The following is a 23,419-nucleotide window of genomic DNA, read 5'->3' on the forward strand; positions in this document are numbered from 1 at the left end:
TTAGGGGCGTATTAGCTTTTCGGGGCTAGAATCCACTTCTGGCACCAGGGATAATCTCAGTGAGGGGTGGGACCTCGCCTGAGGCTGTGTGCTCAGCTGACATCTCGGAAGCTGGGTCCCTAACTAGGACTAACTAGAGGGCATATCTAGCCTGGGCCCCCAGAATAGAAATAGGGGTGTCTCTGGATTGGGTACCTGTCTCTGGGGTGGAGCTTTTATTTGGGAATAGAGACACAGCTGACTCCAAGGAGCGGGGATCCCCATTTGAACGTCAGGGTATTATTTTATGTGCTAGAGTACTCATGAAACCGCGGATATTTCTAGGCTGGAGTCTCCACCTAAGAGTATCCGCTAAGGGCCTGGGACCCAGCCTGTATTCCTGCCCAGGGCAGAGTTTCAGAGAATTGGCTGAACTGGAGTTTCCCCTCGGACAGAGAGCAAACTGGAAGGAGGTTTTCGGGAACAGGGTCCCTTCTACGACAAGGAGCGCAGTTGCAAGTGTTGTCCCTGCCCTGTCCTGTCCTGCATGGGGGCTCAGGGCTCACTGGACAAGGATCTGCGGACCTCGCCCACAGCAGCCCCGGGACCGTCTCCAGCCAACTAATCGGTTCGTTTATGATTGGTTTGCGTCAGGAGCCCGGTGGTTCCCAGCCAATTGAATAACAGAAGAGACGGGCCAGAGGCGGTGTTGGAACCCAGGTTGGAGAATAGGGGGGGAATGATCGACATGAAGTTGAGCCTATGGGGTCAGGTCAGGGTGGACCTCGGATCTAACTTCTTCAAAAAGGTATGCAGTGGGTGTTTGGCCGGTTGCTAAGGAGAGGTTGGCGGCTACCGGGACCTGAGAGTGATTGGTAAACGTAAGAAAAGATGTAGCCAATGAAAGGAGTGCTGCAAGACTTAGGGGCCAATCAGTAAAGGGGAGTAACCTGGGATGTACCAATATGTTAATTAGGAAGGGGGAGTCTTTGAAGAAAATATAGACAAGAGGCTGACAAGCTGAACCTTGGAAGGGGAAGACGTTGGAAATATAGCTTCTATTAGCTCCTAAGAGTTAGGCCATGAGAAAATTGGTTCAATCTTCTAGCCTTGATGGGGTTGTGATAGGAAATTTCCCCTGTAGGTGCTTTGCATGGTGCGCTCCGCTTGATCACGTGAGCCGTTTCCAAGATGGCGGCAGGGGTGGCCGGGTGGGGGGTTGAGGCAGAGGAGTTCGAAGATGCCCCTGATGTGGAGCCGCTGGAGCCCACGCTTAGCAACATTATCGAGCAGCGCAGCCTTAAGTGGATCTTCGTCGGGGGCAAGGGTGGTGTTGGAAAGACCACCTGCAGGTAAGGAGGCTGCGGTGGTGGCCGGGAAAACGGGTGGGATGTACCACAGGGCGAAGGGGAGGCCAAGGACCGGGTCTTCCACCACCAGCCGGGCAGGAGGGCTGGGCTGGGGCCTTCTGGGTTGTACTCTTCGGAAGTTATCGGGAGCAAATGGAAGCTACCTCCTGAATGCAGGCCTGTTCAAGGGCTGAACCACATTGGATCCAGCGCACGGGAGCCTGGAGAGCGTTTAAATGTCCCAATCAGCTAGACTGTACCAGAGTGAGCCCAGAGTAGGGGGAGGGGCACCGGGGCGAACTATCCTAGTCTGGTGAACCTTGCCATTCTACGCCCACGTGGGGGTGGGGGTGGAAGGCGGGAGAGAGGGCACATGATCAGACTACCCATTCAGCTGGGAAGAGGGGGAGGGGTCCCCGGGGCAAATTACCCTGGACAAGTGGACTGAACTATCGAATTTAGCAGGAGGTGCAAAGGACCCCTTAGTTTAGAGTTGAGGGAGGGGACACAGGGTCGAGTTGGCTGGATAGCTGGACCATGTTACTTTGTGCCAGCAAGGAAGCAGGCATCAGGCGGGACGGACACATTCAGCTGAACCTTACCACTATATAGCCAGCTGGAGGGCTCAGTAGGTGAGGTCTGATAGGGTCCCTCTGCAGGGATTGAGGCTTGATCCCACAGTCATCCGTACTCTTCTCTCAAGGCCCTTGCTGATCCAGGTCCCCTGCTCCTGGGACCCTTCTTCTCCCCATGCAGACCTAAGGAGCAGAGCCTAACCCTTCACTTCCCACCTTTTGGCCTTTCCCTTGCCCAGCTGCAGCTTAGCAGTCCAGCTATCCAAGGGGCGGGAGAGTGTTCTGATCATCTCCACTGACCCAGCCCACAATATCTCCGATGCATTTGACCAGAAGTTCTCCAAGGTGCCTACCAAGGTCAAAGGCTATGACAACCTCTTCGCCATGGTGAGTGCAGCAGGGCTTAGCCCCACCCCCCCGCCCCAACTCTGGCAAAGTCACCTTCAGGCCTTTCCTGTGAACACCCACCATCAGTTACCATGTCCTGCCCATTCTCCATCCTCTGTCTCTCCACTTTCACTCCTTCTTCAGCATACCCACAGGGGAACGAGTGAGGAACGTTTGTGGAGCAGAAAGGAAGCCAGAGTGACTGGCGCTTAGTGAGCAAGGGAAGGGAGGGAGACATCAATCAGGACCACATGGTGTAGGACCTTGCAGCCCACTGAGATCAGTTTAGCTTTGTTTCCAAGTTAATGGGAAGCTGTTTGTTTTAAGCAGAGTAATGTCATGGCCAAATTTGTTTTCCAGAAAGTTCCCTGTAGCTCTCATGCAGAAATTGGATTGTAAGTCAAGGATGGAAACAAGGAGACTGGGACAGTGACCAGGCTAGGAATGATGGCAGCCCAAAATTGGGAGGAGGGGTGAGAAGTGGTCAAATTTGGGATGTATTTTGGAATTAAAGCAATTTAACTGCTTGTTTGTAATGGGTGAGAGAAAAAAATGAATTAAGCATAAGTACATGTCTTGGTTATCTCCCTGGGCAGCTGAGGTGGGGAAGACTGGGAGAGGAGCAGGTTTAGAAGACCAAACGTCAGGAATTTTATTTGGCCACAGTGAGACCAAGGTGCCCACTGGTCATCCAAGTGGAGACATCAGGACAGCAGCTTAGTTATGTGAACCTAGAGCTCAGAGGAGGTTGGCATTGATTTGAGAGTCATTGTCCCAAGGGTGGTATTTAAAGCTGTGTGAGTGGAGGAGCATGTGAAAGAATAGAGAGGCCCAGAAACAACCCCGGGGGCACATCAGCATTTAGGGTCCAGCAGAGGAGGAGGAAGAACCATTGAAAGAGGCCGAGAAGGAGCCACAGGTGAGGTGGGAGGAAAGCCAGAGAGTGTGGGCTCCTAAGCTCCAGGAGGACAAAGGGACTAGGGCAGAAAGGTTGTCGGCTCTAGCAGGCACATGAGTTTTAAGCAGATCACCCTGGAAATGGGGGCAGAAGCCTGCCTGGAATGGGTGAGCTGAGGTGGACACAATGATCACCATGATGGGAGCAGAGAAATGAGCATGGCCATCCCTGGAGGGAGAAGGGAATGAGGGTTAAGGAAGGCTTTTCTGAGGAAGGAGATGCTAGAGCATGTTTGTTTGCTGCTGCACATGCTTCAGGGAATTCCTCGGTGGTCCAGTGGTTAGGACCCTGGGCTGTCACTGCCAAGGGCCCAGGTTCAACCCCTGGTCAGGGAACTTAAGATCCCACAAGCTGCGCGGTGCAGCCGAGGGGGTGGGGGGAAGCTTCAACTGGGAGGGACAAGTGATACTGCAGGAAGGAGTGAGGATGCCGGCTGAGGACGGGCCTCAGGCAGGTGTGAGCTCACTCCAGCGCACAGACCCAGGACTTGGGCTCTGCCAGGACCAGGGGCTTAGAAGGAATGTAGGGGGACTGGGGCGTTTCCTGGGAGGAAATGAGGGTGTAGGCAGCCAGTGGCTTCGCTTTCTCATTGAGACACAGGCGAGGCACAGGCCTCAGCAGAGGGTGAGGGACACACGGGCCAGAAGGGGTTTGAGCAGGGAGAAGATATGGCATTAACATTCCCATGGGTGGATTTTCTGGCTCGTCGAATGCCTGTTGGAGACTTGTGATCAGGAATGGGGAGCAAGGTTGAGTTCTTCGTCTGGGATGTTCCCCTGATGTTCACCTTGGTGTAGCCATGCCAGCGAGCTGTGAATAAACAGGATGGGGCTTTTGCCAACCACAGAGGGAGAAGGGAGTGTTTGCAGAGGCATCTTGTGGAGACTGGGCTGGATAAGAGTGCCGCCCAAGAGGGACACTGACGGTGAAAAAGCGGGCAGAGGTGCGGGGATGAGGTGGCCCAGGAAGGTCTAGAATAACAGGAAGTGAGAAGGCTGGGGTCAGAGAGTGGCCTGGTGACTAGGAACAACCCATCAAGGGTGTGACTGTGGGGGGGTGATGTGTGGACAAGCTCCCTGCAGGGAAATGACCTCTGAGGCCAGGGAGTGGAGGGCTTCGCCACAGGAAACATGAATTCAAGTAGAAGAGGTGACAGGCGGGAGATAGAGAGGCAATGAGTGCAGGACGGGCCAGGGACCGCAGGCTTGGTCATCCCCTTCATGGAATCTGCATCCATGTTGAGGACCTACTCTGTGCCAGACACTTCCAGGCACTGGGGACACAGCAGTAAACAAGACAGAAAAACCCCTGCCCTTGTGGGGCCAGCATTCTGGTTGGGGAGACAGGCGAAAAACATGCTAAGTAAACCATGTGAGGAGAGGCCAGATGTTAAGAAGAAAGGAAGGCAGGGCAGAGGGGGCTAGGGCTGCACTGTTAGATTGGGCGGTCAGGGATGACTCATGTTAGAGGAATGATCTGGAAGAGGCCACAGGCCCGGGTGGGGGAACAGCCCGTGAGAAGGCACTGCAACGCACTCTGGCTTCCCTCTGGGACACTGAGCACAGTTGGCGATTTTCCATCTGCTTGTGAAAGACTTTAACAATCTGTGCCACCACCCGAGACCTTAAGCGCCTAAGGGAAGGGCCAGGGCACCTCAGAGGTCTCCCCAGCTGTGACCTGGTGAAGGGCTGTGCTCAGGGCACCCCACAGGCTCCCTCGGGCTCCGTGCCCAGGTGGGAAGGCTCCAGCAACAGCAGCCTGAGTCTTGACCCTCTCGGCCCCCAGGAGATTGACCCCAGCCTGGGTGTGGCGGAGCTGCCGGACGAGTTCTTTGAGGAGGACAACATGCTGAGCATGGGCAAGAAGATGATGCAGGAAGCCATGAGCGCCTTCCCAGGCATCGATGAGGCCATGAGCTATGCAGAGGTCATGAGGTCAGGCCCGGCGGGGACTCTGGGTGCCCGGTGCTGCCTGGGGCTAGGGTGGAAGAGGGGGCAGAGCGGGCCTGATCCTCATCTCCCCACAGGCTGGTGAAGGGCATGAACTTCTCGGTGGTGGTGTTCGACACAGCGCCCACAGGCCACACGCTAAGACTGCTCAACTTCCCCACCATCGTCGAGCGGGGACTAGGCCGCCTCATGCAGATCAAGAACCAGATCAGCCCCTTCATCTCACAGGCAGGCAGAGCCCCAGGGCATCCAGGAGTCCCCTGAATCAGAGTGGGCCCCCGGACCCCAAGATGTGCAAAAACAAAGGCATTTCCCACATATGCTCTCAGTCAGCGCTTCCCAATGGATGGGATGGATCTTCACTGCGGGGGAACCGTCCCCCCTACTCCACAGCACCCAGTGTCCCTGCCTCCACCCGCTGAGTGCCCCAGACAGAGCTTGAAAGCACATATCCCAGAGCCAGATGGCCCGGGTTCAAACGCTTTGCACTCTGGTGTGACACAGCTGTGTGACCTCCAGTCACTTCCCCTCTCTGGGCCTTATCTGTCAAATGGAGAGCATGCGAATCCCCCCATGGGTTACTATTAGCACAACATGACAACCCTGATGCCGTCACACTTTTGCACGCCACTGACACCTCCTTGGTTGTGTGTGGTCCCCCGGCGGGGACCTGTGCCTCAGTCACATTTGTGGGGCCCTTACTGTGTGCCAGACACTGTTCCAAGCACGTGACATGTCATACAGCACAACAGCTCTACACATGAGGAAACTGAGGCTCTGGGAGGTCAAGCTAACCTGGCCACAGTCCCGCAGAAATGGCAGAGCTAGGGTTGGACCCCTGCGATCTGCTCAAGGGCCCACACCTTTAACCACTGGGAGGTGTCAGGAGTCGTCCCCCGGGTATCTAGTGAGCCCAACCCAGGGAGTATAATGTGCCCCAGGTAAACCATGAGCCCTCTCACATCGTCCCCACAGATGTGCAACATGCTGGGCCTCGGGGACATGAACGCAGACCAGCTGGCCTCCAAGCTGGAGGAGACGCTGCCTGTCATCCGCTCCGTCAGTGAGCAGTTCAAGGACCCTGTGAGTTGCGGTCCAGGCGGGCGGCGAGAAGCTCAGGGGAAAGAGACAGGGCTGAAATCTGCCCCTCCCTGTCCTGTCTTGGATCCTGCAGGAGCAAACCACCTTCATCTGTGTGTGCATTGCTGAGTTCCTGTCCCTGTATGAAACGGAGCGGCTGATCCAGGAGCTGGCCAAGTGCAAGATCGACACGCACAACATCATTGTCAACCAACTCGTCTTCCCTGATCCCGAGAAGCCCTGCAAGATGTGTGAGGCCCGCCACAAGATCCAGGCCAAGTACCTGGACCAGGTGCGCACACCCACCCTCCCGCCCAGCCCTCATAGCTCTGACCCTGGAAGCTGGGGTCCGTCCCAGCCCAGCCAAGGCACTGCTGACCTTTTACTGTATTCTCTGACCTTTTGCTCCAGCCCACCTTCTGTTCCTCGCCCCAACCCCCTGCCCTTCACCCACTGCTTCAGACCTTCTGATTCTGGCCTTCATAGACTGGCTGGCCTGGCCTAGATACCTCTCACCCTGGGGAGTGGGAGGTCCAGCCCAGTGGTCTCTGACCTCACTGGCGCCACTCCCACCTATGTCCCTGTGAAGCCCTTGCTCATATTCTCTCCCTGACTCTGGGAGACCCTTAGCCTGACCCTTTAAGTTGATCACATTCTGTCCCTGCCCTGTGGCCCTGCTGCCTTCTGCCCTCTACCCCTGCCGCAGATGGAGGACCTATATGAAGACTTCCACATTGTGAAGCTGCCACTGCTGCCCCATGAGGTTCGGGGGGCGGACAAGGTCAACACCTTCTCTGCTCTTCTCCTGGAGCCCTACAAGCCCCCCAGTGCCCAGTAGCACCACCACCAGCCCCAGCTGCTGCCATTTCACACTCAGCCGCCACCCACCGGGGCAGAGTTTGCACAAAGTTCCCCCATAATACAGGGGAACCACTTGGGGGAAGGGAGGCGGGGAGGGGGTCTTTTCCCCCTGGTGGGGCTGGGGGAGCTGTAGCTGCCCCCGCACCTCTCCCCGCCTCTCCTCCCTCAATAAAATGATCTTAAACTACTGTGGATGTTGACATGGTGGGGTTGGGGCCTAGTACCTCCATGTACAGTTGCAAAGGTTGTACACTGCACAAAGATGTCACATCCAGAGAGGCATAGATGTATGTTTAGGTCCCTCACAACAGAGACCTAATAGAGATGTGTGTTTATTGTGGTAATTTTGGAAGGAGGGTTCTTCTGTAAAGGGGTGCCTTTTTCTAGCTCTATATGGGTAAGGGTGTCCTCTGGGGCTGTAAAGCCTGGAGTAGAAGAAAGGGGCATCTGCCCACTTCCTTCAAGGCTCAGAGCGTGGGAACGGGGAGGCCCCTTGGCCAGCTCCAGGCTGGTGGGGAGCGGATTAGGTCGGCAGCGGGCCCAGCACTGCCTGCTGTTTGGTTTGGGAATTAGTGGGCACCCTGGGCAGAGGCTGGGCCTGCCAGACTGCGGATTAACAGTTTCCACCCCCACCTCCCAATTCCTGTTACATGGAATGGCCTCAGCCCCTCCCAGCACAGGGCTGCAACAGGGGGGCTGATTAAGGGGCAGGATGACAAAGGACTCAGGCTGGACGGGCCCTGAAGTCCTGTCCTGCCCCCAGAGCAGCCTCACTGAGTGGCCTGCCGCCTGTTTCCTGCAGTTTGAGCTTCAGTCCCCGTATTCCTAAAATGGAGACAGAAGTGTGGCCATTCATAGGGCCATGGCACAAATTCACCTGACCCTGGAAGGGTTAGCAAACCAGCCGGAAAGGCATAAAGCAGCACCCCTTCTCTCCTTCACTCCTCCCTCTGCCACTGCCTGGACAGTCACGGTCATCCCCAAGACCCAGGACTGGCATGACCTTGGGCGTTTGCAAGTTCCAAGCTGGAGCTGGATGGGGATGGCGGGAGAAAGGGGGTGACTAAGGATATGCATGAGTCAGGAAGTGGTGTTCAGACAGTGCACACCCAGGGTCTAGGCGTGCCAGGGTGTGTGTGTGAGGGGAATGCAACCACGAGCCTAGACGTGTCCCCCCAGTTCAGTCAGGTGTACACAAACCCATGTGGGCACACCCACATTGAGGAGGTGCTTGTAAACGAACATGGCAGTGCAGCCCACGGCAGGACCCCAGGCTCCGAACCAAACTGCCTGGGTTCAGATCCTAGCTGTGCCATGAACAGACTGTGCGTCCTCTGAGCCTCAGTTTCCCTACCTTGATAGCGGGAATAAGGAGCACAAACTTCACATTTCCTGCTTTTGAGGACACAATGAAATGAAATAGGTAACGCCTTTACAGTGGCCCCAGGCATGTACCTGCCAAGGTCTATTTGTTACTATTCACTGTAACAATTAGTAAGCATGTGAACTAGCCTGGGCAACCCGCCTCTGCCCCAGCCCGGGTTAAGCAGTCAGAAGTATGTGGGGACAGTGAGCTGGAGGAGGGGAGATGCGCACAGGGGTCGATGGGGGCTGTGGAGGGGAGGGCTGGCTGCAGCATGTGAGGATACATCCAGGGGAATAGGGGCCTCTGGTCAGGTATGGAGCCCATCAACCTGAAGCCTGTCCCCTCCCCAGTTCCCGTAGCTAGCAGCATCACCCCTCATCCTCTTTGATGTGCTGTCCAGCAGCTGGACGGCAGAGGCACAGGTCCGAGTACAGCCAGCCCGAGCTGGTTCCTAACTACCCCGGGCTGGGCAGACACCTGCCAGGTTAGGAACACTGCGTCCTGGCTGGCCAGACCTTCGGGTGCAGGGTCGAGCGGAGCCATGTGCACTCCTGGTGCTGGAGTGGACTTGAGAGGCTCAGGGGCGCCCCAGGGCACCCCTCTTGGAGCTGAAACCCTGAGCAACTGCCCCTCCCACACTGGGCTATGCATTCAATGGTGAAGATGGAGGGTTGTTTGTGCCAGGCTAGAGTGCCCCCTTTGTAGGTGTGTCTGTAAAGGGAGAACATCTGTCCTGTATCCATGCCAAATGTGGAGACAAGGTTTTGTGTCCCTAAGCTTGTGTGTTCATGACAACGCCCAAAGTGTTTGAGACCCAGGGTGTGTGTGTGCCTGCCCGTCGCCGCCCGCAGTGAAGGGGTGTTGAGGAGCGTGTGTCTTACGTATTGATGTACAAATGAATGCAGGTGAGTTTCATGAGGGGTTATGGCCTGACTCCATCTGGACGTGACCCTCTGGGTCTGTGGGACTGTTGGGAGGGGTCGATGTTGTATGAGTGTGTCTTTGCTACATTGGCATATCAAAGGGACTCCCTAGGACCCGGCTCTGACCCCAGGACTGTGTGCTGCTGTGCTCCTGCATCTGGTGTGTGGCCATGGTGTGTTTTTGTGCAGGGGAGATCAGGAATAAATGTCTGCTACCTCCCTCTGTGTGATGGCTCACGTGTGAAGGCATTCTGGGGTCGGGCTGGGGTCTGCACTTGGCTGGTTGTGTGACCTTGCGTGTGTCTCTATTACATAGTATGATCATGAAGGAATTCAGGGTGCCTGGGTCCCTGCCCCTGTTTTCCTGGGTGGCTGTTTGGAGCACTATGTGGGTGCCTGAGAGCTGAGAGCCTGGTGGGTTAGGGTCCATCTGCTTTATATCTGCGTATGGGGGTGGGGGGCTAAGTGTTGTCTCTTTGGTGACTCTGGAAGTCTTTGTGCCAGTGCGTACTGCTTTCTGGGTCACCGTGGTCGTGGGAGGCTGTGTTGAGGAAAGCTGAATTTGTGTCTGGGTCTATGGTGTGTGTTTCTAGGTGCGTCTTTGTGTGTGATTACAGGTGAGTGTGGAGCGACCCAGACTCACTGAGCAGTGTGTGTATATGTCTCGGTCTGGTAAAGACAGGGTTCCTGCCCCCTCCCCCAGGTCTAGGTCCAAGATTTCTTGGATCTGCCAGTGACTGACTGGGAGACTGGACAGGAAGGAGCTAAGGAGGACAAGGTGAATTCCCCACCCCCTGCCCCAGGTAACAAACTGATGAGACTTCAAAGTTCTGAGGCTGCAACTGAGGGGGGAGGGCCAGGGAGGGGCCACCCACGCCCACTCCCCAGCCCCCTCCCTCACAGAATCTGGCTTCAGCCCCACCCAACCCTGAAGCCCGTCCTTTCCCTGTCCCTGAGTGTCCCTGAACCAGCCACCAGGTGAGAAGGACCCAGGCCTGGGGGAATAGGGAACCTTGAGGACGAGTCGGTCTGCGGGCAAGAATCTGAGTCCTCAGGGTAGGGTTGGAGGGCTCAGAAGGCTAGAGGGGAATGGACAGAGGAAAGGTCTAGGTGGATCCAGAAGAGGGAGGGGGCAGAGCCAGTTCGATTAAGTGGGAGGGGGATAGGCTGGGGCAGCTGTGCAGGAGACGGAGCCAGCCTGAGGCTGAGGGGCTGTGGGGGAGGACCTGGGGCCTGGAAGCTTGGGGATCTGGCTTTGGAGGGCTTCAAAAGGAAGTGCAGGGGAGAGAATGGGCCGAGACTGGGTTAGGGGAGTAGGGGGAGGGAAAGCAGAAGTGGGACTTGAGGGAAGGAAGTCAGTTGGAGCCCCGGGAACATAGAAACTGAGGCGCTAGGGACTCGGGGAGCGGGGGAGAGGCTGTAGATGGCGTCCAGGTAAGGGGTATGGGATCAGAGCGGGCAGCTCGGGTTAACTCGGTGGACCAAGGGCCTTGGCGGTGGGGGATGAACGGAGAGGGCCTGGGGAGGTCGGCGCCGGACGCTGGGACCTGGAGTCCAAGGAAGGGAGTGGCCTGCCAGAGGGCCTTGGGGAGGAGGGCTGGGGGCTAGGGCAGGACTGAGCAGGTGGGAGGGGACGGGAAGCTGAGCCAGAGCCGGTACCGAGGAGGTGGCCGGGCGTGGAAAGTGACGCGGAGCTGAGTCGTCCCCGCACCTTTCTACCCTCGCCAGCAGCCTTCCAGCCCGGCCCGGCCCCCCATTCCTCGGCCCCCAATCCCGGGTCCGGTCCAGCCCCCTCTCCTTGGGCTTGACCGGCCCGGGCGCCGCGATGACTGTCACGTACACAGCTTGCGTGGCGAACGCGCGCTTCGGCGGCTTCTCGAAGCTGCTGCTGCTGTGGCGCGGGAGCATCTACAAACTTCTGTGGCGCGAGCTGCTGTGTTTCCTTGGGCTCTACATGGCGCTGAGTGCCGCCTATCGGTGAGGCGGCCCCGGGAGAGGGGGGAGGGCCGGCCGGAGTGGGGGCGTTTGGGGAGGGCTGCGGGCCGGCCCCGGAGGAGGTGCTGGAAGGGAGACCTGCAACTGGGGACCGGGGCTCGCCCGTGATCCCGCGCCCCCTCCCTCGCAGCTTCGTGCTGACCGAAGAGCAGAAGCGCTACTTTGAGAAGCTCGTTCTTTACTGCGACCAGTACGCCAGTCTCATCCCGGTCTCTTTTGTGCTCGGTGCGTTCGCGCTCCTGAGTTCCCCATTCCCTTCATCCTGAGAAACCCATTGCCATTCATGCCTTTTGGAGACTCCCATTCCTGCCTTTCTGAGACGCCCCCCCCCATCAAAGCCACCCCCCCACAAATCCCCATTTCTGCGTCCTTTAGGCCAAGTATGGCCCCAATTCCTGAGACCTTGTATGTCATCTGGTCAGAGGGTCCCCTGAGGTGCCCCCAATGAGAACTCCGTGTCATGCATAGGCTTTTATCCCTGGTCAACTCAGGGACTCCCATCTGTGTCTGCATGGGATTACTAGTGCCTCCCCTCACATGTACTGAGCCCCAGGGACCCCCATCCAAGAGCCCCACATGACTCCCTCCTTTCAAGTCCAGCCTGAGGGGCAAGGGACTCTGACAAGTCCCAGCTCCTTGTCCTCAGTGACTTCACTTGACCTCAGCCTTCCTCCCACCATTCTGGGCCCACAAGGATGGGGTGACCAGCCTGCCCCAGGTTCCCTGACTTAGACACCATGCCCAACCCCTTCACACATCCCTGGCTCCGGGGCTCCCTGTGGCTTTGGTGACAACCTGCCTGTGGGCCCTCTGTCTCCACCTCTACACGGAGATCCTAATCTCCCATCCCAGGTGACATCCAAGTAGCCAGGGTGATCCAGCCTGGACTGACCTCAGGGCTGAATCTCCAGGTTCCCAGCTCAGGTGGCCCCACATGGTCTGGGTATCCAGCCTACCGCATGTTCCTGATGAAGACCCTATGTCACTCCTCTTCCCATGACCTGGGACCCCAAACCCCTGGCCCTAGTGTCCCAACTGAGTCTCCCATTCCCGGCTCTCCCGCAGGCTTCTACGTAACGCTGGTGGTGCACCGCTGGTGGAATCAGTACCTATGCATGCCCCTGCCCGACGCGCTCATGTGCGTGGTGGTCGGCACAGTGCACGGGCGCGACGAGCGCGGCCGCCTCTACCGACGCACGCTCATGCGCTATGCAGGACTCTCTGCTGTGCTTATCCTGCGCTCTGTCAGCACCGCTGTCTTCAAGCGCTTCCCCACCATAGACCATGTGGTGGAAGCAGGTGAGGCTCCGGCCAAAAGGAACGCGGGTGGTGGTGGGGCGGGGGGGCGCAAAGACTGAGGGTGGGGCAAATAACCCCCGACCTCGCCCCTCCAGGGTTTATGACCCGCGAGGAGCGCAAGAAGTTCGAGAACCTGAACTCATCCTACAACAAGTACTGGGTGCCTTGCGTCTGGTTCTCCAACCTGGCGGCGCAGGCTCAGCGCGAGGGCCGCATCCGCAACAACGGCGCCCTTAAGCTGCTGCTGGAGGTGGGCTCTCCGGGTGGTCACTCATATCAAATACCAGGGAAATTGTACCCCACGCACCCTGAGGTTGTGTGTCTGCCATGCGCCTCCCACAAGGCGGATCCCAACCACCCTTATCTAGCAGCCCCCAGGTGTACACTTAAATCTCTATGGGGCGGCTCCTAGGTGCATAGTACTCCTAGGTGTACACTCACCACTAAATACTCTCCCTGAAGTCCCTAGAAGCACACGCCCGCCTCCCACCAGGTGACCACTCACCCCCATCCCAGGTACACCCCCCCAACTTAATCCCCATGTGTGAGCTCACTATTCAGGCCCCCTCATGACGTGTATCTGCCTCCAGGAGCTGACTGTGTTTCGGGCCAAGTGTGGGATGCTCTTTCACTACGACTGGATTAGCGTACCCCTTGTCTACACCCAGGTAACCCCGCCGTGCCTCTTTATATCCCGCGTCAGAGGCCCTGGAGCGTTGGTCTCAAGGAGAAACTGAGGGCCAGCTAAGACCCCATCACAGTGACTCGCGATCCTAGCTCTGGTCTCTCCATGACCCCCCAAGGCCCAGAGAACCCTGAATTAGCACTCCGTCCTGCCCCTCCCCCAGGTGGTGACCATCGCTGTGTACAGCTACTTCCTGGCCTGCCTCATCGGTCGCCAGTTCCTGGACCCGGCGCAGGGCTACAAAGACCACGACCTGGACCTGTGCGTACCCATCTTCACCCTGCTGCAGTTCTTCTTCTACGCGGGCTGGCTCAAGGTGGGTGGGGCCCCAAGGCCAGGACTCCAGGGGTGGAGCGGGCAGGGGTTTTCAGTTCTCCACCTACCTCTCCTCTTACCCACTCAGGTAGCTGAGCAGCTCATCAACCCCTTCGGAGAGGACGACGATGACTTTGAGACCAACTTTCTGATCGACCGCAACTTCCAAGTGAGACTCTCTCGGTTAAGACCATCTCTGGGCTCCCAAAGCGGCCCTGGCCCCACCCCTGCTAAGACTCGCTCAGACATCGCCCCTGATCCATCCTTCTCTTTGGTCACCACACTCCTACCCGTCCAGAGGGGTCCACCCTTCGGTGCCGGCGCTGTTCCATGCCCACTCTTCCCCGCGTATCCTCGCCCGCAGGTGTCAATGCTGGCCGTGGACGAGATGTACGACGACCTGGCCATGCTGGAGAAGGACCTATACTGGGACGCAGCTGAGGCTCGCGCTCCCTACACCGCTGCCACCGCCTTCCTGCTGCAGCAGCCCTCCTTCCAGGGCTCCACCTTCGACATCACGTGAGCCAGTGGGGATGGGCGGGGCCTCTTGGGGGAGGGGCTCATGACTGCGGGGTGTATCTGATTGAAGGGGCTGTGGGTGACCCCTGGGTGACCAGGTCGGGGCTAAAGGCTACACCCTGGAGATTCGGGGCTAAGAGCTAAAGTCATGAGGACTAGGACGGGTCAGGGGTCAGGGATCCGGGTCAAGGTCTGGGACCCGGCCACTAACTGGGGGCAGAGCTAAGGGCTACAGTCTATGAGGACTGGACGGGCCAGAAGCGATACCAAAGGACAGGCGGCAGGGCCCCAACTTAGCCTTTTGAGGCCTAAGTTTGAGCATAGCCAGAGCCAGAGGATAAGGCCAGGCTCTCCGGTGAGGAGCCAAGGTCTTTTGGGATAAGTGGGACAATGGGGTGGAAAAGCAGTGTTCCTCGGTCCCAACTCTGTTGATGAAGAAGGGAGAGGCCGCAGCACTGACCCATTGTCTCTTCCGCAGGCTGCCCAAGGAGGACATGCAGTTCCAGCGGCAGGACGGCGTGGATGCGCCGCTGAGCAATGCACACGGCGACTTCCTGCAGCGCCTCCTGCCGGTGGGCGCGGGCATGGCCGCTGGAGGCCTGCTGGGCCGGCGCCTGTCTTTACTGCGCCGCAAGAACAGCTGCGTGTCGGAGGAATCCACAGCCGCCAGCTGCGCATGCGCGGGCGCCCCTGATGGCGCGGCCCCAGAGTGCAGTGGCAGTGACGCGCTGCTACCCTTAGGCCTGCTGGAGCCGGAGTCTGAGCCCCACGCCGGCCGCGAGCCGCCAGCCCCCGAGCCACCCGCCGAGCCCTTCACCGTTGTGCCAATGCCCGGGCCCCGGGGGCCGGCTCCACCCTGGCTGCCCAGCCCCATTGGCGAGGAGGAGGAGAGTCTAACCTGAGACCCTTGGACCCTGGATCCCCAAGGATAGAGAAAATGCCCCAACACCGCCCGCAAGCAGTGGTTTGGGCTTTATAAGCTGCCTGTGGACTCCGCCTGCCCGCTTACCTGCCTGCGTCCCGCCTTTACGTTTGGCACAGAGGCTTGGAGCGCCTCCTGTGGGCCAGGCACTGCACTGAGGGCAGGGTATTCTTCCAGCATCTTTGAACTGTCGGTCCTTACCACCAGCTCTACTTCCTACCCGCCACTGCGTGAGAGTTTTTATCAGTGTGCCTTGCCTTTCTTCTTTCCTCAAATTGGACATATGAGTGCCCACCTCAGTGCGCTGTGAGGATGAAATGAAATGTGGCTTTAAAGTGTTTGGTACATAATAGGTGCTCAATAAACTTTTAGTGTTTTTTTGTTTGTTTGTTTTTACTCAACTCCTGCCAGGCATTTATGCTAAGTAAGCTTTAAGGGATCCTCCAGATTATTTGATGATGCCCTGCCCACTTCCTCCCAAATTCTCTCTGAAATGGCCCCATTAGTGCCCAGGGCTTTACTCATTCATCAATGTAGGACCCACGGTCCAAGGACCATAGCTTTCTCCTGCCAGCGTTTTTCTTTTTCTTTTCTTCTTCTTTTTTTTTTTTTTTTGCCACGCGGCTTGCGGGATCCTAGCTCCCCGACCAGGGATCGAACCCGGGCCCAAGGCAGTGAAAGCGCGGAGTCCTAACCACAAGACCTCCAGGGAATTCCCCTGCCAGCCTCGATTTATGCTTCTGCAAGTGACCCCTCTGCCTCAAGCCCCTGCACTCTCAGATACCCCTTCAGTGCTCTAGGTCTTACATCAATCGTATGTAGGTGACTCCCGAATTTAGAAGTCCAGCCAGGATCCCTCCCCTGACTCGAGACCCAGAGAGCCAACTTCCTGCTTGACATCTGCATGTGGGGAGCTCACGGGCACTTCGAACATAACATGCCCCCAAACCTATCAGCTCCCCACCTGTCCCAACCTCTGTCAGCTTTGTCCTTCCAGATGATGAGGACAAAACCTGGGAGTCACCTTCAACTCCTTTCTTTCATCCCCTCTCCTTATCAACCCAGTAGCAAACCCCATCAGCTTAGTCTTCAAACTGTATCCAGAATCCAACCATTTCCCATTCCTCCAGGGTCCACACCCCGGCCAGAGCCCTATCACCCAACCACCCACCTGGACGAGTGACCTGGTCTCTCAGCTCTGGCCCTGACACCCCCGCAGTCTGTTTCTCCCATAGGAGCCAAAGGGAGCCTGTGACAACTTGAATCAGGTCATGTCGCTCCTTTGCTTAGAACACTCTGTGGCTCCCACTTCACTTAGAATGAAAGCTAAAGTAATCCACACACCCTACAAGGCCCTGGACAGTCTGCCTGGTCTTGACTCTCTCCACTCTTCCCCTCACTCACTCCACTCCAGCCACACTGGCCTCCTCACTGTTCCTCTAACCCACCGAGCAAGGTCTCGTCCCAGGGCCTTTACACGTGCTATTCCCTCTGCCTGGATCACTCTTCCCCAGATACCTACATGGTCCCTCCCTCACCTCCTGCAGGTCTCTGCTTAAATTATGTCACTTCAGGGCTTCCCTGGTGGCACAGTGGTTGAGAGTCCGCCTGCCGATGCAGGGGACGCGGGTTCGTGCCCCGGCCCGGGAGGATCCCACGTGCCGCAGAGCGGCTGGGCCCATGAGCCATGGCCGCTGAGCCTGCGCGTGAGGAGCCTGTGCTCCGCAACGGGAGAGGCCGCAGCGTTGAGAGGCCCGCGTACCGCAAAAAATAAAAAAATAAAAAATTCTGTCACTTCCTTGGTGAGGCCTCATTTCCTGGCCTTTTATTAAAAATCACCACCTGGGCTTCCCTGGTGGCGCAGTGGTTGAGAGTCCGCCTGCCAATGCAGGGGACACGGGTTCGTGCCCTGGTCCGGGAAGATCCCACGTGCCGCGGAGCGCCTGGGCCCGTGAGCCATGGCCGCTGAGCCTGCGCGTCCGGAGCCTGTGCTCCGCAACGGGAGAGGCCACAACGGTGAGAGGTCCACGTACCGCAAAGAAAAAAAAAAAAATCACCACCTCCCAAATCCACCTCCTGCATCCCCATGACTTTGTCTGCTTTATTTTTCTCTGTAGCACTTCTCACATCAAATATTTTATCTATTTTGTTTATTATCTGTCTCCATTGGAATTGACAGCTTCCTGAGGTAGGGATTTTTGTCTGAAGCTTCTTCAAAACCCACCACACACACATACAGTTACACAGATACAAACATGATTCAAACTTCCTACGGGGTGCTATCGGTCACTCACACTTTAGTAAGAACACAAGCTAGGATTTTCTTAAAAGCAGTGACCTGAGCCCCTGGCCTACCTTCTCTCCCTCCCCTCAGAGCCCAGAGTCCAGCCAGGTCAGATTGAAAGTCTTTATTATCTTTCTTCTCAAATATAAAATCACTCTCTCCCCTGGCAGCTCACTAAAATCAAGAATAAGAATCACATTGCTAAAAAGAATAGGCCCATTCCTGCCTCCCGCCTCATCCTGCACTCTCGTCCCACCTGGGAGAGAAAAGGGCAGAGATTATGACTTCAAGGCTCTCAAGCAACTGGCTGAGGCATAATGCTGGGCCCCATGTGAGTCAGGGGAATCCAGGGTGGATTAAGCCCTGATTGGCTGGACAGGTGGCAGGATCCTGAGATCCATCAATGCTTGTCAGTGGGGCGCATGTTCAGGGGTGCTAGGCGTCCCAGGGGTCCGCGGCGAGCATTGGTGGCCAGCCGCTGCTGTGCCAGGAATGACTGGGCATGGGCAGGTGCCCGCTCTTCCCCGGCTCGCTGCTGCAGAGCCATGCCCTGGAGGGAGGGGCATAGTTGGGGTCAGGTGAGCCCACAGGACCGCCATGCCCACCCAATACTTCAGCCATGGCAACGGTGCACTCACCATATTATACCAGGCACTGATGAGCAGCTTTTCTTCCTGCTCTCGCTGACTTCGACTCTTCTCAAAGTCCATCTGCTAAGGAGGCAATAGTCAAGGACCTGGATATGCTGAGGACAGTGAGAAGGGACAAGGACACCCACCTCCAGGTGCCGGATGCGGACATCGCGCTCTCGAAGCTGTGTCCTCAGGGTGTGGAGTTCCGGAGGAGCCCCCCCAGGTGGCCGCTGCTTGGGTTCCAGGGTCTGTATGACCTAGGGGTTGGGGAAGACACAGCCAGGGTGACCTTGGCCTCACAGGCCGTGGTGTAAAAGTCTGTGACATGATTAGATATGACAGGTGTGGGGGCAGGAGGCATGAACCAATGGGAGGCAGCAGCCTCGGCAGAAGGCGTGTAGGGCACCCAGCGCCCGTCCTCACTGTGCGCGCCTTGTCCACGTAGCGGCGGTACCGCTCCTCCATGGCCCGCAAGTCCGTGTCCTTCTTCTGCAGGTTGTGCTGCAGCTCCTCGATACGCCGGGCTGCTGGGGGAACAGGTGGCCCCTCAGCTCTGTGCCAAGCTTGGGGCTCCCTGCACCCAGCCGGCCACCCAGTCCCACTCACTGCTGCTATCGGCAGGGGGCTCTAGCTCCTCGATGTACTCGCGCTTCCGCTGCAGCTCCAGATCTGCCTCATGCAGCTTCTGCCTGCGGGCAGGGGACCGGCAGCAGTAGGCTGAGCTCTGGGCCTATTTCTTTTCTCCTAGTGGTGGCCACAGCCTTCCCAGCCAGCCAGAAGTGTCCCTGCAGACCTTTCTGCCTGACCCCAAGCCTGGGGGTTATGTGCGCTGGCCCCACCATCTCCTCAGCCATCAGAGTCCCAACCCTCTACACCCCTCATCAGATGGGCCCTGGACCAGCCCTCCCATTTGTCCACTTCTCCCCATTCCACAGCCCACTCGCTGGTCCAGGCACCATCATCCCTTGCCAGCCCCCTCTACTCTCAACCCCTCAGTTCCATTCTCTACCCAGCAGCCAGGTATCTTTCTGGAATGCAAATCTCTTATAAAACAAAAGGAAATATGGGACTTCCCTGGTGGCACAGTGGTTAAGAGTCTGCCTGCCAATGAAGGGGACACGGGTTCGAGTCCTGGTCCAGGAAGATCCCACATGCTGTGGAGTAACTAAGCCCGTGCGCCACAACTACTGAGCCTGTGCTCTAGAGCCCACGAGCCACAACTACTGAGCCCGTGCTCCATGACAAGAGAAGCCACCGCAATGAGAAGCCCACGCACTGCAACAAAGAGTAGCCCCCACTTGCTGCAACTAGAGGAAGCCCGCGTGCAGCAACAAAGACCCAACGCAGCCAAAAATAAATTAAAACTTTTAAACATTTTTAAAACAGGAAAGGAAATGCAAGCTAATAATTGACAGTTCTGCCACCTGTGGCAAAACCCCAAAGATTCCTGTAGGTGAGACTATTATCATGTGTCGGACATGGAACATGGTGTAACATCTAATAGTGAACCTCTGGCTATGTCTACTAAAATTACAAAGGCATGTACCCTGGGAGCTACCCATTGCATTTTTGTGTATATTTGCACACAAGCAAAATGATGCCTATACAAGGTTTACTTTGTTACATTGCTTGAAATTGCAAATACCTAGAAAGAATGAGTTAAACACATTATGATATTACAAAAAATGCTATAGGCCAGACCTTCTGGACCAGAATTCTACAGGAGAATTAAGCCCTAATGCCTCCAGGTATCCATCCTCTGTAAGGAAATAACTTGCTGTGTTCCAGGTCGGCCTTAGCTTCATTGCATCCTTGGCAGAACTGAGAAAATAGTCACGAAAATAATTTTCTGTAAGGCCTAGTTCCCCTATGGAACCCCAGTTGACAAAGGCTGCTATATGTGAAAAAAAAAATAAGAAGGACTCCTTTATTTATTCTTAAGGAGAAATTTCTCCAGTTAACTTGTTAAGTAGGGAAAGCAAAGTGCACATATTACACTACTTTTTGCGTAAATAAGGAATGATAGTAAAAATCTATATTCATATTCATTTGGATCTGCTTTAAAAATTCTGGAAGGATTTCCATAATAAACTAATAGAAATGAGGGTGGAATGGGGTGGAAACTGAGTCAATGAGGGAGCACTCAGAGGTATACCCTTTATTTCTGTATAGCTCGGTATACATTTTGGTTTTTAAACTATAAATGTGATAGCCATTTAAAATAGTTTCTTTCTTTCTTTTTTTTTTTAATAGTTCCTTTTTTGGGAATTCCCTGGCAGTCCAGGGGTTAGGACTCGGAGCTTTCACTGATGTGGGCCCGGGTTCAATCCCCGGTTGGGGAACTAAGATTCCACAAGCCACACAGTGTGGCCAAAAATGAAAAACACAAAAAAACAACTTTCCTTTTTAACAATGCAAAAGTAAAAGGTGACTATTACTTTGTCACACAACCTTGTTGCAATTTCCTCTGTGGCACCCCATTGTTCCCCCAAAACATTCCATATGCCTTCCCTTAGTCTATAAGGCCCCACTTGAGCTGACCCGTCAGACTCCCTTTCCTCATCAAGAACTCCCCATCGACACCGGATCCACCTCCCACACCTTTGCCCCAGCCTTTCCCCCCACGAAGAATACCCCCACTCTGGGACTCACAGATGCTCCTCCAGCTTCCTCTTCAGCAGGGTTGACTGGAGGAGAGAAGAGGCACTGGGTGAGTGAGGGCTCCAGAGGTCCCAACCTCTTTCCAGACTGAGGGTAGGGGGTGCCACCCTGGGCTCAAGGTACTTACAATGGACTTCACAGGGCATCGGGCAGCAGGGGGAAGAGAGAGAAGGGTTATTGGGGGACACAAAGGAGGGCCAGGCAGGGAGGAGGTGGGCACTCACATCTTCAGTCTTGCCCCCCTGCTCCTGCAGGGCCTTCTGCAGGTCCTCCACCTGGGCCCGCAGCTCCGACAGCTGCTGCTGGTTCAGCCTGCAGGGTTGGGGGGCCCACTTAGTGCCTGCGCCCGCCCTCAGCCAAGCGTGTGAGAGGCCCCCCTCCGCCAGGTGGGTCCTCACCGGTGCTGCATCTCCAGGCCGTGGCGCGCGCGGTTGGCCTCCTCCAGGTGGCGCTGCAGCTCCTCCTGCCGTTCCCGGTCGGCCGCCTCCTGCTGGCACAGGCGCTTGTTCTCCAGCTGAAGCTGTAGGAGCGTCTCCCTGCGGACCGGGAAGGAGTGAGCAGTGCAGGAGATGGGTCACCACTCAGGCCTACCAAGGCTCCAGCAGGGAAACTGGGCAGACGCGGCCAGGAGAGGGATAGAGCCCTGGGGGAAGAGCCCAGCCAGACCCTGGGGTAGGGTTAGAGTACAGGGGACAGCGCCTAGGCATGGGTGGGCGGAGCGCCGGTGGGGCTGGGGGGCAAAGTGGGCGGAGCCATGAGCTGGGTCTAGGGGTGGCGCCAGGGAAGGGTGGGGCTACAGGAGAGGGTTAGAACACTGAGATGCGGCTGCCGGTAAAGTAAGACACTGAGAAGTGAAAAGCTGGGGTGGGAGTTCTTACGGGCAGCGCACAGGGCAGTGAACCTAACAGGGAATATACTGAGGACAGGGCTGTATCCTGGGGGCAGAACCCAATGTGGGCAGGGCTGGAGCAAAGGATTTTTGCCTGGGGAGTGGAGACAGATGGGTTGGATCTAATTTGTGCACTCAGGACGGATCCTGAAGAGGTGAGGCACCAATAGGGCTAGAGCCCTGGCCAGGTAAGAGCAGAATTAGGAGTGAGTGGGCCTAGAAGCCCGGCTAGGACTTGGGAACCAAGTTGAGCAGGCCTGGCTAGTGGTAAATACCTGTACTGGGGACGGGGCTGAGGGTGGGCACTGGCAGGCCCCAGTGGGGCCAGAGCTCTGAGTGACCCCAGGATACCTGAGCTCCGCAGGTAGGATCTCGGCTGCTAAGTTTTCCACAGCCGGTGAGGTGGGATCCAGTGAAGGGTCTGGAGAATGTGTGAAAAGTCTTCAGGTAGCTGCACAGTTTCTGTCCCCATCCCTAGGATCCTCTTTCCGAGAAGCATCTTTGGGGGTTCAACTTCGGCCAAAAGCCTGACTTGACCCAAACCCCACCCCTGGCATGACAAGGAGCCATGATCCTTGGCCTGGGTTTGCCTTTGCCCCACCCAGAGCTCCGATACACAGTCCCTGCTTTCTGTCAGCCCATGTCACCTCTTTCCACTCTAGCCTCCCTCCAATGTGGCCTAGCTCTGCCCCCAACCTAGACAAGCCCTGGGACACTGCCTTTTCTGCCTGCCCTAACAGCACACCAGACCAGGTAAGGCCAGGCCAGCCATCTCCCAGGCCCTGGGATGGGCCTCCAACTCACCGGCTTGGGTCAGCCCGCGAGGCTGCAACTGGGCGCAGCGCAGCTCCTCATTGGCCTCCCGCAGGGAGTCCCGTTCTGCCAGCAGCCGCTGGAGGGACGGGATGCAACAGGCCACTTGAGGCTGGATCGGTCTCCTAGGATAGGGGTCCCCAACCCCTGGGCCGCAGACCGGTACCGGTCCGCGGCCTGTTAGGAACCGGGCCACACAGCAGGAGGTGAGCGATGGGCAAGAAAGTGAAGTTTCGTCTGCCACTCCCTATAGCTCCCCATTGCTCGCATTACTGCCCCCAACCCCCAGTCCGTGGAAAAAATGTCTTCCACGAAACCGGTCCCTGGTGCCAAAAAGGTTGGGCACTTCTGGGCTTCCCTGATGGCGCAGTGGTTAAGAATCCAGGGTACACAGGTTGGAGCCCTGGTCCGGGAAGATCCCACATGCTGCGGAGCAACCAAGCACGTGAGATACAACTACTGAGCCCACGTGCCACAGCTACTGAAGTCCGTGCGTCTAGAGCCTGTGCTCTGCAACAGGAAAAGCCACCTCAGTGAGAAGCCCACGCACCGCAATGAAGAGTAGCCCCCCTCACCGCAACTAGAGAAAGCCCGCGTGCAGCAACGAAGACCCAACGCAGCCAAAACATAAATAAATAAAAATAATAAAGTTCCCTTAAAAAAAAATCTTATAAAGGTTGGGGACTGCTGTCCTAGGGAATGGGCTCTGCCACGATGGTCAGGGTGGGGCTTGGGTGGAGGGACCTCAGCCTCACCTCCTTCTCCTTTGACACCAACTCATACTTTTCTTCCAGATTGCGGCACTCGAATAGCCATTTCTCGGCCTTCATGGCCTCCTCCTGCCGCTGGCCCTGCAATTCCTGAACCTAAACAGAGGAGAGGGGAGAGGACAGCAGGGTGGGAAGGAGGGGCAGGGACTGAGTACAAGGTGAAAGGGCGGAGCCAGAGGGACCAGCTGAGGGAACTTGGAGGAGGCTT

The 23,419-nt window shown here is 56.8% G+C and overlaps 3 protein-coding genes across 13 annotated transcripts in view; 2 read left to right on the top strand and 1 right to left on the bottom strand.

The window, feature by feature from the left end:
• GET3 (guided entry of tail-anchored proteins factor 3, ATPase) lies at positions 1 to 7,326 on the top strand. Of its 2 annotated transcripts, none has more exons than XM_027084885.1 (7): positions 1 to 1,331; positions 2,143 to 2,290; positions 5,034 to 5,182; positions 5,275 to 5,425; positions 6,173 to 6,280; positions 6,372 to 6,569; positions 6,689 to 7,096. In XM_027084885.1, the coding sequence occupies exons 1-7, from the start codon at positions 1,171 to 1,173 to the stop codon at positions 6,746 to 6,748; spliced, it is 975 nt and encodes a 324-aa protein (XP_026940686.1). In that variant the 5' UTR covers positions 1 to 1,170; the 3' UTR covers positions 6,749 to 7,096. The 2 variants fall into 2 exon arrangements, with proteins under 2 accessions (XP_026940686.1, XP_026940685.1); XM_027084884.1 differs by having other exon boundaries at positions 7 to 1,331; positions 6,984 to 7,326.
• The window catches only part of HOOK2 (hook microtubule tethering protein 2), a 26,204-nt gene continuing 5,953 nt past the window's right edge, over positions 3,169 to 23,419 (bottom strand). For 2 of the 8 annotated variants that reach the window (XM_027084874.1, XM_027084876.1), the window contains exons 12-22: positions 23,197 to 23,307; positions 22,433 to 22,520; positions 21,980 to 22,049; positions 21,138 to 21,275; positions 20,964 to 21,051; positions 20,731 to 20,765; positions 18,685 to 18,767; positions 18,502 to 18,602; positions 18,225 to 18,335; positions 18,085 to 18,156; positions 17,556 to 17,996 (exon numbers count right to left, since the gene is read on the bottom strand). In XM_027084874.1, the coding sequence (XP_026940675.1) occupies positions 17,847 to 17,996; positions 18,085 to 18,156; positions 18,225 to 18,335; positions 18,502 to 18,602; positions 18,685 to 18,767; positions 20,731 to 20,765; positions 20,964 to 21,051; positions 21,138 to 21,275; positions 21,980 to 22,049; positions 22,433 to 22,520; positions 23,197 to 23,307 (1,047 nt within the window). In that variant the 3' untranslated portion in view covers positions 17,556 to 17,846. Of the gene's footprint in view, positions 4,059 to 15,249; positions 15,467 to 17,555; positions 17,997 to 18,084; positions 18,606 to 18,684; positions 18,768 to 20,730; positions 20,766 to 20,963; positions 21,052 to 21,137; positions 21,276 to 21,979; positions 22,050 to 22,432; positions 22,521 to 23,196; positions 23,308 to 23,419 lie in introns of those variants that run through there. The other 6 variants (XM_027084873.1, XM_027084875.1, XM_027084870.1 and 3 more) reach the window with 5 other exon arrangements.
• On the top strand, positions 7,435 to 15,247 carry BEST2 (bestrophin 2). 3 transcript variants are annotated; one of them, XM_027084878.1, is made up of 10 exons: positions 7,435 to 8,561; positions 10,131 to 10,205; positions 11,156 to 11,404; positions 11,553 to 11,647; positions 12,488 to 12,721; positions 12,817 to 12,971; positions 13,312 to 13,389; positions 13,570 to 13,890; positions 14,086 to 14,240; positions 14,719 to 15,247. In XM_027084878.1, the coding sequence occupies exons 3-10, from the start codon at positions 11,253 to 11,255 to the stop codon at positions 15,140 to 15,142; spliced, it is 1,614 nt and encodes a 537-aa protein (XP_026940679.1). In that variant the 5' UTR covers positions 7,435 to 8,561; positions 10,131 to 10,205; positions 11,156 to 11,252; the 3' UTR covers positions 15,143 to 15,247. The 3 variants fall into 3 exon arrangements, with proteins under 3 accessions (XP_026940679.1, XP_026940680.1, XP_026940681.1); XM_027084879.1 differs by lacking the exon at positions 7,435 to 8,561 and having other exon boundaries at positions 9,733 to 11,404; positions 13,570 to 13,722; positions 13,810 to 13,890; XM_027084880.1 differs by lacking the exons at positions 7,435 to 8,561; positions 10,131 to 10,205; positions 11,553 to 11,647 and having other exon boundaries at positions 11,300 to 11,404.

This window comes from Aethalodelphis obliquidens, unplaced genomic scaffold, assembly GCF_003676395.1.
Source record: "Aethalodelphis obliquidens isolate GAN/ISIS:26980383/991018 unplaced genomic scaffold, ASM367639v1 scaffold53, whole genome shotgun sequence".
Lineage (NCBI taxonomy): Eukaryota > Metazoa > Chordata > Mammalia > Artiodactyla > Delphinidae > Aethalodelphis > Aethalodelphis obliquidens.